Genomic DNA, 17,533 nt, shown 5'->3' with positions numbered 1-17,533 from the left:
GGGGACATCATCATCTTTGTTTTTAATCTCCATTTTTCTTACTATGGGTAAGATGCATGCTTTCAAGTGATTATTTAATCTTCAAATTCTTTTGATAATTGTTCATATCCTTTGGCCACTTACCTACTGAAGAGTCAAAGCATCTTCCTGCACAGAGAACATGCTCGGTAAACGTTTGCTGAATGAATTCACTATGGGGTTTTGTAAGAGCAATGCTAATTTCCTCTCCCACAAAGTTTCTGTGGCTTCTCTTGCCCTGGTACATTTTGTACCAACAAAACCCTAAGTAGATGATATTCTTTTTCTCACATGGACAGTCTGGCTAGAATTGATTCAGAGGAAATTTTAAGTTTTTAATGTCATGATTCAAGGAACCAGGAAGTACAGAAACCAGATTCACAGACATGTTTTTCTCCTAAAGAAGGTTCATATCTTTCATGAAGCTAGAGGAAGAGAATATAAAAATATAATTTGAATTGTTTGGTTGATCTTATCTACAAAAAGTACAACTTATAAGGCAGATGGCATTGGGCCTATCATCAAGTCATCTTTATGAGGGGTGAATAATGGGACAAATTCCATTCTATAGATGAGGAAAATTGCCCAAAGAAACATAATGAAGAAGTAGCAGATTTGGGATTTGAATCTAACTCTCTCTCCACTGTATCATCTGCTAGCATGAATATTTTGACTAGGAATACCAAAGATAGAATTTTAATGTAGAGAGAACACAAAAAAAATTCAAAAGTAAACATTACAAAATTATAAAGATTAAGTAGGACTTGAATGAAGAGATGTGATAAGACACCTACAACTGCTCCTTTGTGGAGTGGAAGGACTAAAGATTACATATTCTGCAGGTTTTTGGACTTTTTCTGACTTTTTAGACTTTTTTCTTATCAATTAGTTATGATGACTTTTTTTTTCCTTCTTAAAAAAAATACTTTTTGTCATATAGGTTGATTTTTTGGGTGGGGGAGGGACAGGTTTATATGGGATACTATGCTAATGTAAGAAAATGGAAACAGACACAAAAATTTATTTTTAAAAAAAGTAGTCTAGAAGGAAAATTATAATATTCGCAAAATAAGAACAACTCTACCCTAGAGGCTAGTTGTAAACAAACAGAATTTGTATATAGTATCTGCCTCCCTCTGTTTAAGGGGAAACAGAATGGAAATAAATAGCTGACATGAGGAAAAAGTGATATGAAGTCCACAACTAAGTGACATGAGCTGACAAAGCTATGAATTTCAGAAACAGATTATAATATATAACATATAAACCAGATGTGAATATAGTAAGTAAATAGTTCCCTGAACATTTAATATTTATTTGCTATCTGGTATCAATGGTTTGGCAGTTCATTTGCGCACTGACTGCTAGGCCCAGAGTCAAGAAGCCTCATCTCCCTGGGTTCAAATCTAGTCAGACACTTATTAATTATGTGACCCTGAATAAGTCACTTAACCCTGTTTGCCTTAATTTCCTCATCTGTAGAATGAGCTGGAGAAGGAAATGGCAAGTCATTTTAATATCTTTGCCAAAGACAAATAGGATCACAAAAAGTTGATGTCAACTTAAAAAAAAGACCAAACAACAAACCAATGGTTTAGAAAGATGTTAAAAAAAATTTTTATTTTTAAGTACCTTGTTTCCATTTTCCAGTATGTGCTATGCATCTCCCAGAAATTTTCAGTTTTTGCTAGATCTTGATAGCAGTGAATGAAAGAGATGTAGTAACACTCTAGTTGGGACTTTAAAGGTCTTATTAAACATTACTACAAAAACAAATTTGACCCTAAAAACAACAGACAAAATGGAGTTCATATACTTGTTCAGTTCTGGCTCCTTCTGCAGTACTCCTGTACTGCAAAGAGCCCAAAAAAGAGGAAGTATAGAGAAAGATTCCGTGGTTTATAAACTAGAACCCACCTAAAAAGTCAGCAACACAGCTTGTACTCTTGGCAGTGTTAAGTTCTAGTACAAAGTCAGCATGAGTGCTATAGCCAAGTAGTTTTGCTACTTTGGCCCGCAGTGGAAGTAGCTGTTGCAGAATTTTAGTGTTTTCCTGAAAACCAAAAGACAAATAAAGATAGTCATTAGCAAAAGACAGACTTTTAAAAAGGGAAGAATTATTTTTATTATATTTTGTAGTAGTAAGAAGTAATAAACTTTAAGAGACTTTTAGTAAGTGATTCATTGAGAATGCTATAATTTGAATAACATTTATTAGGTAAAAGGATAGAGTTGGAAAGATAATGGAATTTCTCAGAGATGAACTATGATCCTAAAGGAGGAAAAAAAAATTGTATTTCCTTCCTACATGTGTTTATATCAGTTTTATAAGTATAGTCATGTCATTAATGGCAATCACATCCCAGATGGCAGTTTTGAAATTTATATAACTTAAGCACTTCTAATATGACTGCATGAAATAGGAACCATTAACAAGGTTTGAAAGTACATGATAATTTCCAACTGTTCTTCATTCTTACTTTTATTTAACTTTTTTTTAAAAGATATTTTTAGGTATTTTTAGATATTTAGATATTTAAGATATATTTAGATCTTTTAAGATCTTTTTAGGATCATTTGTATGCAGTCAAAACATTCACAAGTAACATTTTCTGAAAAACTTGAAAATAAACAATAAACCTAGATTACCTTAAAAATTGTCATAATCCTATTTACTTCTCCCCTTTCACCTGAAATAGTGAGGTTTGGCTGAAGTGAGATTTGAATTTGCTAGCTAGCTAAATAGAAGTATACCTCGATTTAAGTAATGCTTAATTTTCATTTGTTAAAATTATAATCTTAATTTCCACTTGAACCCATAAACTGGTAAATAACATAGGAGTTCAACTTTGAATTCTAATTTTGACTCTATTATTAAATTTCCATGACCATAGGCAGATGGTTTCATCTTTTTGCATTTAAACTGGAAAATGTGAATAATAATACAAAGCCCAATTTATATGATTGTTTAAAGTTTAACAAATGGATGTCTTCAAGGTATTTTCAGAGCTGTTTACATTTTCAAAGGGCTAAACATGATCATTATGGAACCAATATTAAATCATGTCAGAAACTATGTTACATTTTGGTGTCAGCCTGCACAATTATTGCTGTCATAAACAGCCTTCCTTTTTTGCAAGATAATGATGCCATTATAATAATTTGTACTAGCATAGCATTTTCCAAAGAGCTCAAAGTGCATGTACAAATTCCATACTATTTACAGAGATTTACAAAAATCCAAAGACAGATGACAGCATCTCCATTTTTTTGATTCAGAAAATTTAAGCACAGAAAAATAACACAATTGGCTACATAATCATATAATGATTTGTGATAGAACCAGAAATTCTGAGCTCAGTTCAAATCTAGTGCTCTATCTAGTGCTTGATAATGTTCATTCAACTTGTTCATTCATTCAACTTTCTGGCAGTTGATAGTTCTTCCATAACAAAACCAAAGAGCTGAAGTTTGCAAGTATTTCATGAGCAATGTAAAGAACCTTTCTGGACTGTGGGAAATGAGTGTGGACCACAACATAGCATTTTCATTCTTTTTGTTGTTTTTTGCTTGCATTTTGTTTTCTTTCTCTTTTTTTCCCTTTTTGATCTGATTTTTCTTGTGCAGCAAAATAATTGTATGAATATGTATACATATATTGGATTTAACATATATTTTAACATATTTAACAAATATTGGATTACTTGCCATTTAGAGGAGGTGGTAGGGGGAAGGAGGGGAAAATTTAGAATACAAGGTTTTGCAAAGGTCAATGTTGAAAAATTATCCATGCATATATTTTGAAAATAAAAATCTTTAATAAAAATAAAATAACCTCTCTGAGCGAACAAATAATAAAAGATGAACACTAGTGATGGTCAGGGGTGACAGGTATATTGCAGGCATCCTATTACACATCCTATGATGTGTAATGATAAAGAAGTAGATAAAGTGATGGATTTGGAGTCAGAGAACCTGACTTCAAATCTTGACTCTGCCATTTATTACCAGTATGTTTCACCAGTCACTTTATATAGCTGTGTTTCTCCAGTGTAAAACAAACAAGTTGGGTCATTTCTCCAGGATAAAACAAAGAGGTTGGACCATAAATAGTACTGAAAATCTCTTTCATCTCTAAATTTATGATCCCAAGATAGTTCATTATCTAAGCTGATGGACCATAGATAGAATACATAACTAAAAGAATGATTTGTAAATGAGAGGAGGATCATGAAAGACTGAGTAGTATAACAAATACTATAGATAAGAAGTAAAACACCTGGAAATTTGAATAAAGAATGGATGAATAATCTTGACTAACTCTTTGTGACCCCATTTGGGGTTTTCTTGACAAAGATATTGGAGAGTTTTGCCATTTCCTTCTCCAGCAACTTTTACAGATGAAAAAACTGAGGTAAACAGAACTTGCCCAGGGTCACTAGCTATTGTCTCACTGGATTTGAACTCAGGTCTTCTAGACAGCATATAAAATGGAAAATCACCAAAAAGAAAGAGTTTACAGTCTTCATAGGTATCACTGTCTTGTGCAAACAACCATGTATCTTTGTACATGAGTATATGGTATTCACTTTCTGTCATATCAAGTTTTCATGTTGCAATATCATATTTAAACAGTATGCTTAAAATTATCTTGGCTACTGAATTTCTTTTATATATATTTAATTTAGCTAGCTGATTAGGAGGGAAATCCCTTATCCTGGAACTTCAATCATTGTAACATAGGAGTTTTTAATCTAGAGTTCATAGATTGTAAATTTGGTTGAGATATAAATTACATCTTTATTTATACTAATCTCTGATTGAAATTTAGCATTTTCTTAATTTACAGATGTAGGCAATAAACAACAGCAGTATTATCAATATCTGTGATTTTGTCATCAATAGAAATCATCGATATTTTCATATTCTATTATAGTTGTTGAAGATATCTTGAAATATAGATATACATTGTTACTTTGAAATCACTGATTATTAGACTTGCCTCTGCAGCCCTTTTTGTAGTGGCTAGAAACTAGAAACTGAGTGGATGCCCATCAGTTGGAGAATGGCTGAATAAATTGTGGTATATGAATGTTATGGAATATTATTGTTCTGTTAGAAATGACCAACAGGATGATTTCAGAAAGGCCTGGAGAGACTTACACGAACTGATGCTGAGTGAAACGAGCAGGGCCAAGAGATCATTATATACTTCAACAACAATACTAGATGATGACCAGTTCTGATGGACCTGGCCACCCTCAGCAATGAGATCAACCAAATCATTTCCAATGGAGCAGTAATGAACTGAACCAGCTACACCCAGCAAAAGAACTCTGGGAGATGACTAAAAACCATTACATTGAATTCCCAATCCCTATATTTTTGTCCACCTGCATTTTTGATTTCCTTCACAAGCTAATTGTACAATACTTCAGAGTCTGATTCTATTTGTACAGCAAAATAACGGTTTGGTCATGTATACTTATTGTGTATCTACTTTATATTTTAATATATTTAACATCTAGTGGTCATCCTGCCATCTGGGGGAGAGGGTAGGGGGTAAGAGAGGAAAAATTGGAACAAGAGGTTTGGCAATTGTCAATGCTGTAAAGTTACCCATACATATAACCTGTAAATAAAAGGCTATTAAATAAAAAAAAAAGAAAAGAAAAAAAAGAAAAAAAAAAGACATGCCTCTGGATCACATATGATTGTAGTCTTATTGCCTTTAGACTATTTCAATATAATTTGTTTCCTCTATAATTTTATGTATTTTATTTTTTGCATTTAAAAATATTATTCTGAGAAAAGGTCAATAGAATTCACCAAGCTACCAAAGGGGTCCATTATATAAAACAGGTTAAGGATTCCTATTCAAATACCATCTTGGTTCCTAAAAGAACCTGGGATAGAATTAGATATAATTTTTACTCAAAAGTTTTTTTCCCTTCTCCCAAAGAACAGGTGAGAATTAGCTCCAGGAAATATTAGTAGGAATCAATCTGAAGGGGTTGGTTTATAATTGTCTGCCCTTTCCCTTCATCTTGAAGATGAATCAGTGGAAATCCTAGAGATGAAACTGGGAGAAAGAGAAATACAAACAGTTGCAAGAACCTTAGTGGTAGGATTTGAGTGGGGAACGGGGCATGGTTAATGATGACTGCTTTTTATTCAGGTTTGACTCTCACTGAGACATGGTCTTTCTATCCCCTTCCTCATCTATTTTATCCCATATGCTCTTCTGCTTCCTAAAATCTTCTGTTTTATAATGCTAGATTTCTTTGCAGGATATATGACTTAATCATTGTAGGGAAGTCCTGTTGAAGAAATGCACTTCATTAGTATAGATTTATAGGCTTCCAGAGTGCCTTGCCCTACTTGCCCAGAATTGAATCTGGGTCCTTCTGACCTCAAAGCCACCCTGTTATCCATTGTACTACATTTCCTCTCATAGAAAATGGTGTATGCACCAAGGTTAGAGTTTTTGGTGAAGTGGCTTAAACTCTTTTTGGAGTAATAATAATACTATTACATAAACAAAATGAAGAACTAAATACTTATTAAGATGAATTAACTAGATTTTAAAAGTAGGAACAAGTCTTCCAACGCTGTGTATTATATTAACATTTCCAGTCAACGGTATCTGTACTTTGGGCTTAAATAGAAGTGAATTTGATCTGACAAATATGCCCACTGCTTCCAAGAACTTAAGGCTGAAATGTATCAGAAAATATGAAATAACTGTTTATTGCTACTTATCAAGATGACTAAAACCCAATATATTTTAAAGGAACCATCTATGAAAAACTTCATATTCAAAACGCCTGAATATAATTTTTAAAGCTAAAATCTTATAACCTTCCTTCTAACACAGATTAGAGTGACTTCTGCAATGGAAAGCATTTTCTAAATATAGACTCAGAAAAACAACCTCTTATTATCCTTGATAGAAAAGTTTCTTCAGATATGTGAATTATAAAAATTGTCAGCCAAGAGTACACTTGATCAACTTGGCAATTACTCCTGAAAACTAGTTTGATAAGGTTGATAAAGAAAGCAGACAGATGTTCTGTTCAAGGGAAAATAGATCCAAATGATTACACAGTAGATTTTAGAACAGACTTAGAAGCCTGACCTTTTGAAGGTACAGTTTGTTCCATTCACATCAAAAAAAATATAGACTAAAATAACATAAATAAAATTTCCCAGAATGCTAACACCAACTAAGTTTTCTTCCCTCTGTCTCTAACTTTATTCCTCTATTTCCCAGCCCTCCTCTTTCTTTCTGTTTCTTTATATCTATTCCATAATGGAGAAGTCATTAGGAAATAAAATAGCCGGAGTTGAGTCAGCTAATTAAAATAAAAAAGCATGAATCATGCTCAAATTGGAAAATACCTCTATAAAAGTTTACTGCAATTCTGATCAAGAAAGTAAATCTCTTTCGTTATCATTTGTAAGTCGAAAAGGATAAATGCAAACATTTATCATACCTCTTTGCATCTTGTATTAAAAGCCATTTCCATCTTCCTTCTGGTTTCTGGGATACAACATTTTTTCATAACAGGAAAGTAGTGGGGATATTTTAAGGTTACTTTATATTTGTTATCTTCTACTTTTTCTAAGCTGTCAAGAAAATCATCTGGAAGAGCGCCTGCAAAACACAATTTTCTCATATGTTAATTTCATACCTTAAAGATGAGTCTACTGCAGAATTGGCAAGGAGCCTATAAGAATCTCCAGGTATTTGGAATTAAGTGAATTTGAAAATAAGAACAAGATAAATTCCCACAATATCCTAAGGGCAAAGTATTCTAACTATGAATATGCTTAACTGTTCCTATAAGATCACTGTGTTGTTAGAAAATCAAACTAAAATAGATATAGAAAAAGAGGAAAATTGCTTAACTCATCTATTAGAATAAAAGCAGAATATCTGCTAAACACCAGAAAGAGTACTATTCAGGGAAGCTGGAAACTCTCCTTTGGAAATCTTTAAAATTTGTCTGCAATTGGGGATGGTTTGAACATGGCCCGTTCTAAAGAAAGGGTAACAGAATAAATGACTTCTTTTTTAAGAATTGCAATTAATCTTTTTTCAATTTTCAATCATTTTTTTTCTTCCTATTTCCCTCTCCAATGGAAAAAACACAAAAACAACAACAAAATCCTTGTAAGAAAAAAAAAAGCATAGTTAAGCAAAACAAATTCTCATATTGGTCATGTCCAAAAATATATGTCTCATTATGCAGGTTTAATTCACAACTTATGTCAAAAGGTAGGGACTATGTTTCATCATCATTTTTCTTAATTAGAAGTGATCCAGTGATCAGAATTCTATAGTTTTGAATTTTAATGAATAGTTTCTTAAGGGTTCTCTCAATCTTTACTTTTTAATTTCAATATGAAAAATAAATTGAAGCACAGTTTAATAAAGAACTTGCCCATATGATCATATACCATTTAACCTATACCATAATACCATTTAATCGTTTAAATCTATGAAATTTCAATATTTACCAAGTTCTTCCTTAGAAAATATAAGAAAGGTATTATCTTCATTGAGGTTTTTGTTGAAGTCTATACATAATTCACTCATTCTCTTCTTCATTGCTTTGATTTCCTGGATTGAGGATAAAGATTAGTAAGGGTCAAAAGTCAAAATAAACTTTTAATATATTTTAAAAGCATATTCAGATTTTTATTTTTTTAAATTTATTTAAAACATTTTAATTTTAATTTATTTTCAATAAAAATAAATTTTAAGTATTAAAAAAAGAAGTTTTAATACCAAACTTATACAAAATGTTTTACCATGCTTGTATGTATGTGTATATACATATATTCACACATACACACATATACACATAAACACATATATAGATGAAATTATAGAACTGCATTTATGTGTATGCCCACACATCTGAGTAGGAGGTAGAGAGACTTTATACTTGATGTATTCCTCATACTAATGAAATCATAGGTCTGGACCCCAACTTCCCCCAAATACATTCCTTTTTTTCCATATATAAGAAACTAATTTAAATTCACTGACACGTTTGATATTTTTGTCTTGCAGAAAATTGGCTGATGGTCCCAAAGTTTGGAGAGAGATACACAAAACAAAGAAAGCAGAAGAGAGAAGGGAGTCTGTGCCTGAAAAATTAAGGTTCAAATGCAATAAAAGGAACCATTACTCAGGAAGTATTTGTAGCTTCTTTCAAAAAAAAAAATGGCAGCATAGACAAAATAGCAATTCTGATGATATTATAAAATGTATTATAATATTGGATTACTTGCTGTCTAGGGGAGAGGGTGGGGAAATGGGAGAGGAAAATTTGGAACACAAGGTTTTGAAAGAGTGAATGTTGAAAACTATCTCTGCATATATTTTGAAAATTAAAAGCTATTATTTAAAAAATAAAAAATAAATTTAAAAAATGTACAATGAATTGGGAGATAATAAATGAAAACTTTCAGTAGAGTAAAAGCTAAGTGATTTAATAATTAATTTGAAAGCTCCGGGAGCCAAAATTTCTTATATTTTCTGATATGAATTTTCAAAAGCCAGCCCAATGCAGAAGCTAGATAATTAAAATTTATTTCTCACTTTAGGGTTTGCAAAAATCCATATGTTATTTCATTTGATCCTCATAACCCTGAGAGGTAGAGAAGCTCTTACTTCTCTATTTTACAGATTTGGAAAATGAAACTGATAGAGAGGTCAAATGACTTGACCAATATCACACAGCTAGTAAGTATCTGAGGCCAGATTTGAACTCAGAAGGTTAGCGCTCTGGGCACTATGACTCCTGATTGCACTCTATCTATTTTGCCATCTAGCTGCCACTAAGAGTCAGCATATGTAGTATTTAGGAAGAAAATTACCAGGTCAGAACTCAAATGGTAAAGGATTTCTGCTGGTCTCATACTGACTAAGAATACTACAAATTAACTTTATCTATTTTTCACGGTATTTTTGTTTATTGTTTTAAACATTTCCCAATTAAATGTTAATCTAGTTCAGGTTGTACTACATGCCATGCATTAGTTATCTCTATATTAGTTCCTAATATGGTTCCTAATTTTTGGAGTACCTTTCATGGGCAAAGATGATTTACATTTTGAAAGTCTTAGTGATACCAAATGGGAAGCAACAAAGACATAGGCAAAAAAAAAAAAAAAAAAAAAAAAGATTTCATCAATGGCTACTTTCCCCCAATGAATTTGGTAACCAAACTTAAATTAATCAGATTTTGAGAAGGAGCAGGCAAATATTAGAAGTTGCAATGTCTAGTAAGGAATAAGGCAGCTTGTTATAAATTCTAAAAATAAATGGACTTGCATAAAGTATCCAGTTTTCTGTAAACTCCTGTTATCCTCAACATGTTTGCTGAATGATAGTTACCAAAACTTGTTTCAACTGGTTTTGACTTTTTAAAAAATCTGAATTTCTATTTTTCTGATAAGAAGAGAACTGAGATTCACTGATTGGACTTCTTTCCCTGAAAAGGGAAAGGATGGAGAGAAAACAAGTCTGCAGTTGTAGGAAATTAATTAACAGGATCAGAAAGGCATCCTATTGGTTCCTTCCTTATCTTTAACCCTTCTCTGATAGAGATCTGAAAGGAAGGGAGAACAAGGAGCTACACAAGTTCTTTCTGATCCCCTTTTGCCAAAATCTAAGTTTGCCTAAGAAGTTATAGTAGAAGTAGGGATTGTTACTGTTCATTCCATGACTTAATTCCAAATTCCAAATAATGTGAAAAGGACCTCAATAATCTCCTTGACCTGATAATCAGAGAGGTTCAAATCCCCTGGGTTACCTCATCAAAGTTTCTTCCTTTGAGTAGTTTGAAATTCAAATACCTGTCCAATCTTAGGTGTCTTTGTCTTTGTCCTTCCATTCCCACAACATGAATCACAGCACCAATTCCATACCTTGAACTTTGACCTGTCTGTCACCTTCAGGATTTTTGCTTACTTCCCTCAGAGTCTAATCTGATTGCAGTAAGAATGCTTTAAAAATCCACTAAAGGGGCAGCGAGGTGGCGCAGTGGATAGAGCACCTCTCTGAAGTTAGGAGGATCTGAGTTCAAATTTGATCTCAGATTCTTAACATTCCCTAGCTCTGTGACCCTGAGCAAATCACTTAACCCCAATTGCCTCAGCAGAAAAAAAAATCCATTAGAATTTACTTGTTTCTGTGCTACAACCCACTTATCCCACTTCTTCTACTTGAGATTTCAATGGCACATGACCTTGTAAGCACCCACCCTGACTATCCCTTCTTAATGCAAGAATTTTCTTTGAATGAAGCTCACTGGCCATACTTTCTGCTGACTCTCATCTGTACTGTGTTCTGTCTTGTGGCATTCCATGCTTACTTAAACTACATTTTGGAATCCTGAATCTCACTAAAACAGCATTAAGATAACATATCAGTACTATTAGCATTGTATTCTTTTTCTTAGAGTCAAAACTCTTCTCCCCAGTGTATGCTGTTGTTTGTTTGTTTGTTTGTTTGTTTTAAACTAGTATTTCATTCTCTAATCTATTATTTCTCTTATCTTTCTACAAGCTTATACAGATGATGAAAACTTCTCATTTCCAACCCTGGAGAAGCATAAGGAAGTTTTCTAGTCTTGTTAAAGAGTTCTTTCTAAAGGCATTTAAAGTCCAAAACTTATGTTTCCCTCTCCAAATGAACTCTTCCTTTAACTTTCCTAACTAGATCAATGGCATCAACAGCCATCAACTCAATCACATATGATTAAAGCCTTAATATCATTTTTAAGGGGGGTATTTTCCCTCTTTATTTCCACTGCCACTAGTGGAGGGTCACTAGGCTTTAGCAGTATCTCTGTTGTTTATTGCATCTTCCTCCTAAGTAATCAGTTCACCACCAATCTCTTCCCTCAGTGGATAGAGCACAAGGCCTAAAGTCAGAAAAATGTGAGTTCAAATTTGACCTTAGATATCTGGTAGCTGTGTGATTTGGGGAAAATCACTTAACACCCATCTAACTTAGTTTCCTCATCTGTAAAACAGGGTTAATGATAGCATCTACCCCACAGGGTAGATGAAATAAATGAGGTAATGTTTGTAAAGTATGGTACAAAGTCAGACACATGGTAGGTACTTAATAAATGCTTCTTCCCTTCCCCCCTTCCTTCTCCAATTCATCCTGAACACTGTTGCCAGATTAATCTATCTCATACATAAAATTGATCAAGTTATTCCTCTGCTTAAAATATTTTGATAGCTCCTCATTGCCTACCATGTAAAACCTAAACTAGCGTCAGCATATCTCTTCAGACTTACATCTCTTCTGCCCTTCAAGTTTTATCAATCTCCCTGCTAGACTGTAAGCTACACAAGGCCAGAGGCCACATGTTAACTATGTATGAATCTTTCACAGGGTTTTGCCAATTTTGCCAATAGGAGCAACTTTTTTGTCTCTGTCTCTTCAAAAATATACACATAAGTGTGTATATATGTATATAGTCAATTGATTGATAGGTAGATATTTATGGTGTTCTATTGCAAAGTAATCTTATTTAATAACTCAGTGAATAATCATCAGGTACATATACCTAGCACTGAGTGGAATGAGAAGAGAGAGTTAGAGAGGCAAAAAGATACAAAGAATAAGCTTTGATCTCTGCCTTCGGGGTTAGAATCTTGCTGGGGAGGTGGAAAAATAGAAAATAATTAACTAACAGAGAAAAATTAAGTCACAATTGGAGTTAATGTCCTGAAATTCAATAAGAGTTCCCAAAAAAGAAAGCCAGAAAGTGAGCTTATAGGTTCAGTTTTCAAATAAGGATTTTAGGGAACAAATAGCCCAGTATCTAGAATCTCCAAACAATCTAAGCATGTCCTTGCTTTCCAAAAGTGGCAGAAGGAAAAGAAAATTAAACTCACATTTTGTATTTCTTCTGGAAGATGAAGTCCATTTCTCTTTCCCATTTTAATGGACTTTTCTAAGTAGCGCTTAGCTTCAGGCTTTATTGTTTCAAGATCACAGGTTTCCTGAAATTAAAGGAGGGGATAAACCATTTCTTATACAAGGTCACAGTGGTACATTATGATTTGTTTTTAAATTCAGGGTTTATTAGCTCTGTTGGACTATGTAACATGTAAGTGACTAAGAGTAGGTTATATACGAAAACCTAATTTTAAAGTTCATCATGCCAGAATGTTTTCCTAGGACAGATAAAGCCACCCAGAATTTCCTTGATATTCATTCAAATGCAGAGGAAATGCCTGCTACACTAGGAAATGGAATAGCAGAAGTACTCTTGTATATTCTTGAATTTAGAGCACTCTCTTCTAGCTGTGGAATATTCTTTTTCATAGGCCACATTCCTCCTCACAAATCATCTGGATTTCATTTTCAGTCATTTCATGTCAGTCATACTTCTTTGCTTAGGAGATAGGATAGGAAGTGTGGAAATATAATGCACAAATGGATGGTAGCCAGAAGTTGACAGCATATCATCCAAAGACATAAGGATTAAAATGCTGGGCAAAAGTCTCGCAAAACTTTAATTAATGCCCTTCTTGTCACTTCACAATTGGGAGCAAGGGGATGTAGCAAACAGTAGATACAGAAATATCTGGGGGAAATGAGTCAGCATCACGTAAATAAGTATAAAGCTGGGCAGTTAACACAAGTTTACATGCAGCAATGCAAGCAAGGTTCATTTAAAAGAATGATATACCCTGCAGGAGAATGGAAAATGTCTTCAGTAGTTGCATGGCAACATGGGGCATGACAGAAAAGCAGGTAGCCAAGTAGAAGGTCACTCAGACCTTCTGGGAAAAGATGGCAAATGTGCTGTCACTGAGAGGAAGAGGAAGTCAAAATCTGGAGGGAATCAGCAGTTCTAAGTCTTTCTTTTATAGATCTAACATGTGAAACTTGTTAGCTGGTACTTAGTGAGCTCTTAACCTTCAGATATCTCAGGCTCAAAGAAAAGTTTGAAAATAATTTATTTCTCTTAGGTTTTATATCTTGTCAATCAATTTGATTTTTAAAAGTTCAGGAATAATTTAATTATGGATTCTGATAATCAGTAATTGTTTTCCCTTATTATGGTGATAATTTTAGGATTCCCTAAATTTTTCTATTGAAGTGGTTTATCCAAAAAAAAAAAAAAAAGGCAAATTTTACTTTGTTCTACAACACTTGTCTGAAAGTTAATTTATGCTGGAGCCTAGAACCCTCTGTGATGGTGTTTTGCTCATAGTTTTCTCTGGTACTATGCTCACTAGAGAAGAATTGTTTCTCTTTCCTGTAATGATAAAATAGGTGTTTAGAGACTAAATAAGCCTTGATGTAGGAAGAATGTGGCCATGGAGACCAAGCACCAACTGATTGGAAACTCAGTTTTCTAAACTATGTCACAACTTAATCCAAACCATTATATAGACAAATAGATACAGACTGCAAGGATATATTATAAGTTGAGTAAAGTAGAGCTAAATTAAGTCCAAATTAAGACTAGATGAATTAATTGGGCCAAATTTTTTGAAAAGTATTATTTGATGATAGTCACACACACAAAAAAAGGAAATTAATTTCATTCATAGTTGTTATCCTGTTTACCTCAGTTTCCTCAACAATAAAATAAACTGAAAAAGCAAATGGCAAGATACTCCAGTATCTTTGCCAAGAAAACCCCAAATGGGATCATGGAGAGTCAGACTTGATTGAAATGAATGAAGAAAAAAAAAATGGAAGCATCTGAGGCATTCCTCAAATACCACCCTTTTTTTGTTCAGAAGAAAAAGAATTCATTCTGAAGGGGGGAAATGATGGAGGTGAATGCTGAAACTGTCCTCCTTGACTTTTGGGATGAGGCTGAAACTCTCCTCTGACAGAGACCCACTCTTCAGTGCAGTTAAGTGGTTTCATTAAGATTGGCCCAGGACCACTCCCTACTTAGCTCAAACTTAAGTGGACTCATTCAACTAGAAATCTAGGGCTGGGGACAGTGACAACATTGAAGGAATCTCAAATGAAACCCCATTCTCAGATATTTTATAAAAAACAATTTTAAACTCATATCTTTGCAGAAGTTTGCCAAGGGACCTTTCTTCTTGGCACCGCTGCCTACCAGGACTCCTGCCCGCTGTGAAGAGACCTTCTTCTCAGTGAAAACCTCTTGTATTTTCTCTGCAAGGACCTCTTGCCACTGAGGAGTCAGTCTTCCTAAGCAAAGCTGGCTTCTCAACCAACAATATACTTCCCTTTTGCCAGTTAGACTTTTCAGGTTCGTGAATTCTTTCACATTGGACTTGTGTGTCTCTGACCAAAGAGGGGATCCCCATAACTCTGCATTGTCATAAACGCATCAATTCCACCTTCCTATGTTGCTCTTCAAGGAGGTGGACAACAGACTCTGTGCTTGTCTCACCTCCTAGCCTTTTGAGTTAATACCATCTGTGACAGGGAGTTTGAAGCAGCCAACATTCATTTCCTCAATGGAGACTCTCATATGCAAAGATAATCAGTTTTCTTCTAATTTTCTTTTCTTTTTCTTCTTCTTCTTTTTTTTTTTTTAATGTTTTCTCCTACTGTTAAGAACATTTTTTTGGCAAGGAACCTTTATACACATGCATTTGCATGTATTATTTGTGTAGATACTCATGTTTATATTTCATTACTTAAGGGCCTAGTACAATGTGTGGCACATCGTAAGAGTTAAATGGAAACTAGTTGAATGATTGACTGAACCAAGTAGCCTGGCTTCAAGGGATTGCACACTCACTCCCTAACTTGAAGCAAACTGGATTCTTCCCAGTATAACTTTTTAGATGACTTAAAAGAGTTGGTGTGGTTGAAAAAATCATCACTATCCTGCAGACAACCTAATAATGAATTTATTTGAACTTTATCAAGTTGGGCACCAAATGACAGACATCAAGTCTATCACCAAACCTATAATGGAAGAGTTTTTAGTTGATAGTATATGCATATAAATTTACATATGCTATCTTATCTTCCTCATTCCCATCCCCCTTAACCCTCTCACTTTAAAATTTTAATTAAATATCTTCCAACTCTTCTGGAATACCTGTTCCATATAAAAGAAACATTTCTTCATCCTTAATCTTTTCCTCTCTTATTCCTGTCCACTAGCTATTTACTGAAGCTCTTCCCTACACTACCTTTGTCCCTTTCCCCAAAGACACAGCCTTTCTAGACACTCTCTCCCGTACTAACTGTACTTTGAATCATTCTTCTTGGCTCACTGGTGGAAACAAGGGAGTTAAACTACTTCTTGTTTCCCATAGCTATTTCCAGGTTCTCCCCCTATCTCCATCACTCTGTAGTAACTTTTCTTTCTTTGAGGTTCATACTATTCATATCTACGACCCAATTAAAATTCTGGTAGCTGTTGTCTATAAGCTCTCAGTTTACTCTTTTTCTTTCCTCAATGAATTTAGTACATGGTTCATAAGTTTTCCCTTTCCCAACTCCTGCCCTCAGGCAAGGAGATGTCATCAACGTATTGGCTCTTCCCCAAACTCTCTTACCACTTAATTCCTCAACTTGCTTATTTCCCATGAACTACTCCACTCTATTGCAGACACACACGCAAAGATAATTACACCCTTCATCTTGCCATCAGTCATATATATACCTTCATTTTAAAGAATTCTGAAATATCCTTATTTGACCATAACCTCTGGGATTTTCATGTCTCCTTCTGCTTTTCCTTACAAAACCCCACTCTTCATCTACCTTCTGACCTCCAAACCCTGCATTCCTCAATTCTCTCTTAAATCCTCTGAACTAGTCTCATCTCTCTTCTTTCTTCATCTTGACTTCTTGGTAAACCAATTCACTGTCTATACTGTCCTTCTCTCTTGATTTCCTAGTCCCTTTGTGTCACTAATTACACCTTGTCAGGTCTCCACTTTGGATCATTCATTTGTTGTCTTCACTCCTAAAAATGTGTTGCTAAATGAAGGTGGAGAAAATCATACATCCATTCTGATTTATGACACACAGTCTCAACTGGGTCCTCACTGATGCTAGATAATCCCACTAGAACATCCTTATCAGCTCACTATCTTGCTCTCCACCATGGCTTTTCCAAACCTTTCCATTCCTCCTCAAACTTCCCATGATTCACTCTTTTACCACCCTCTTAGTTGAGATCTTTGTCTTGTATTTTACATTAAAAAATGAGACCATTTACCATGAGCTCCCTCTTCTCCCTTCTTCCTTATCTCCTCATCCCTCAGCTACTGTTTGCCACTCTTTCCTTTATCCTTGTCTCTCATGATTAAGTGACCTTACTTCTCACCAAAGCTAATCTTCTACCTGGCCAAGCAATCCCATCTCATCCTGTTTCCTCTAACAGATTGACCCTTCTGCCATTCCCACTTTATCTTTTATTTTCAATCTCTTCCTGTCTACTGGCTCATTTCAGAGCACCCTACAAATATGCCCATGTCTTTTCCATCCTGAAAAATCCTCACTTCAATCCCTGCT

General features: G+C 34.2%; 1 protein-coding gene across 2 annotated transcripts in view; it reads right to left on the bottom strand.

Annotated features, from left to right (window-relative positions):
• NLN (neurolysin) overlaps positions 1-17,533 on the bottom strand; it is a 137,270-nt gene that overhangs the window by 50,295 nt on the left and 69,442 nt on the right. For both annotated transcript variants that reach the window (XM_031965579.1, XM_031965582.1), the window contains exons 4-7: positions 12,949-13,056; positions 8,542-8,644; positions 7,515-7,675; positions 1,936-2,071 (exon numbers count right to left, since the gene is read on the bottom strand). In XM_031965579.1, coding sequence (XP_031821439.1) covers positions 1,936-2,071; positions 7,515-7,675; positions 8,542-8,644; positions 12,949-13,056 — 508 coding nt within the window. The remainder of the gene's footprint in view (positions 1-1,935; positions 2,072-7,514; positions 7,676-8,541; positions 8,645-12,948; positions 13,057-17,533) is intronic.

Source organism: Sarcophilus harrisii, chromosome 1 (assembly GCF_902635505.1).
Source record: "Sarcophilus harrisii chromosome 1, mSarHar1.11, whole genome shotgun sequence".
Classification (NCBI taxonomy): domain Eukaryota; kingdom Metazoa; phylum Chordata; class Mammalia; order Dasyuromorphia; family Dasyuridae; genus Sarcophilus; species Sarcophilus harrisii.
Note: the sequence above shows the minus strand (reverse complement) of the source record. Positions and strands in the feature narration are given on the sequence as shown.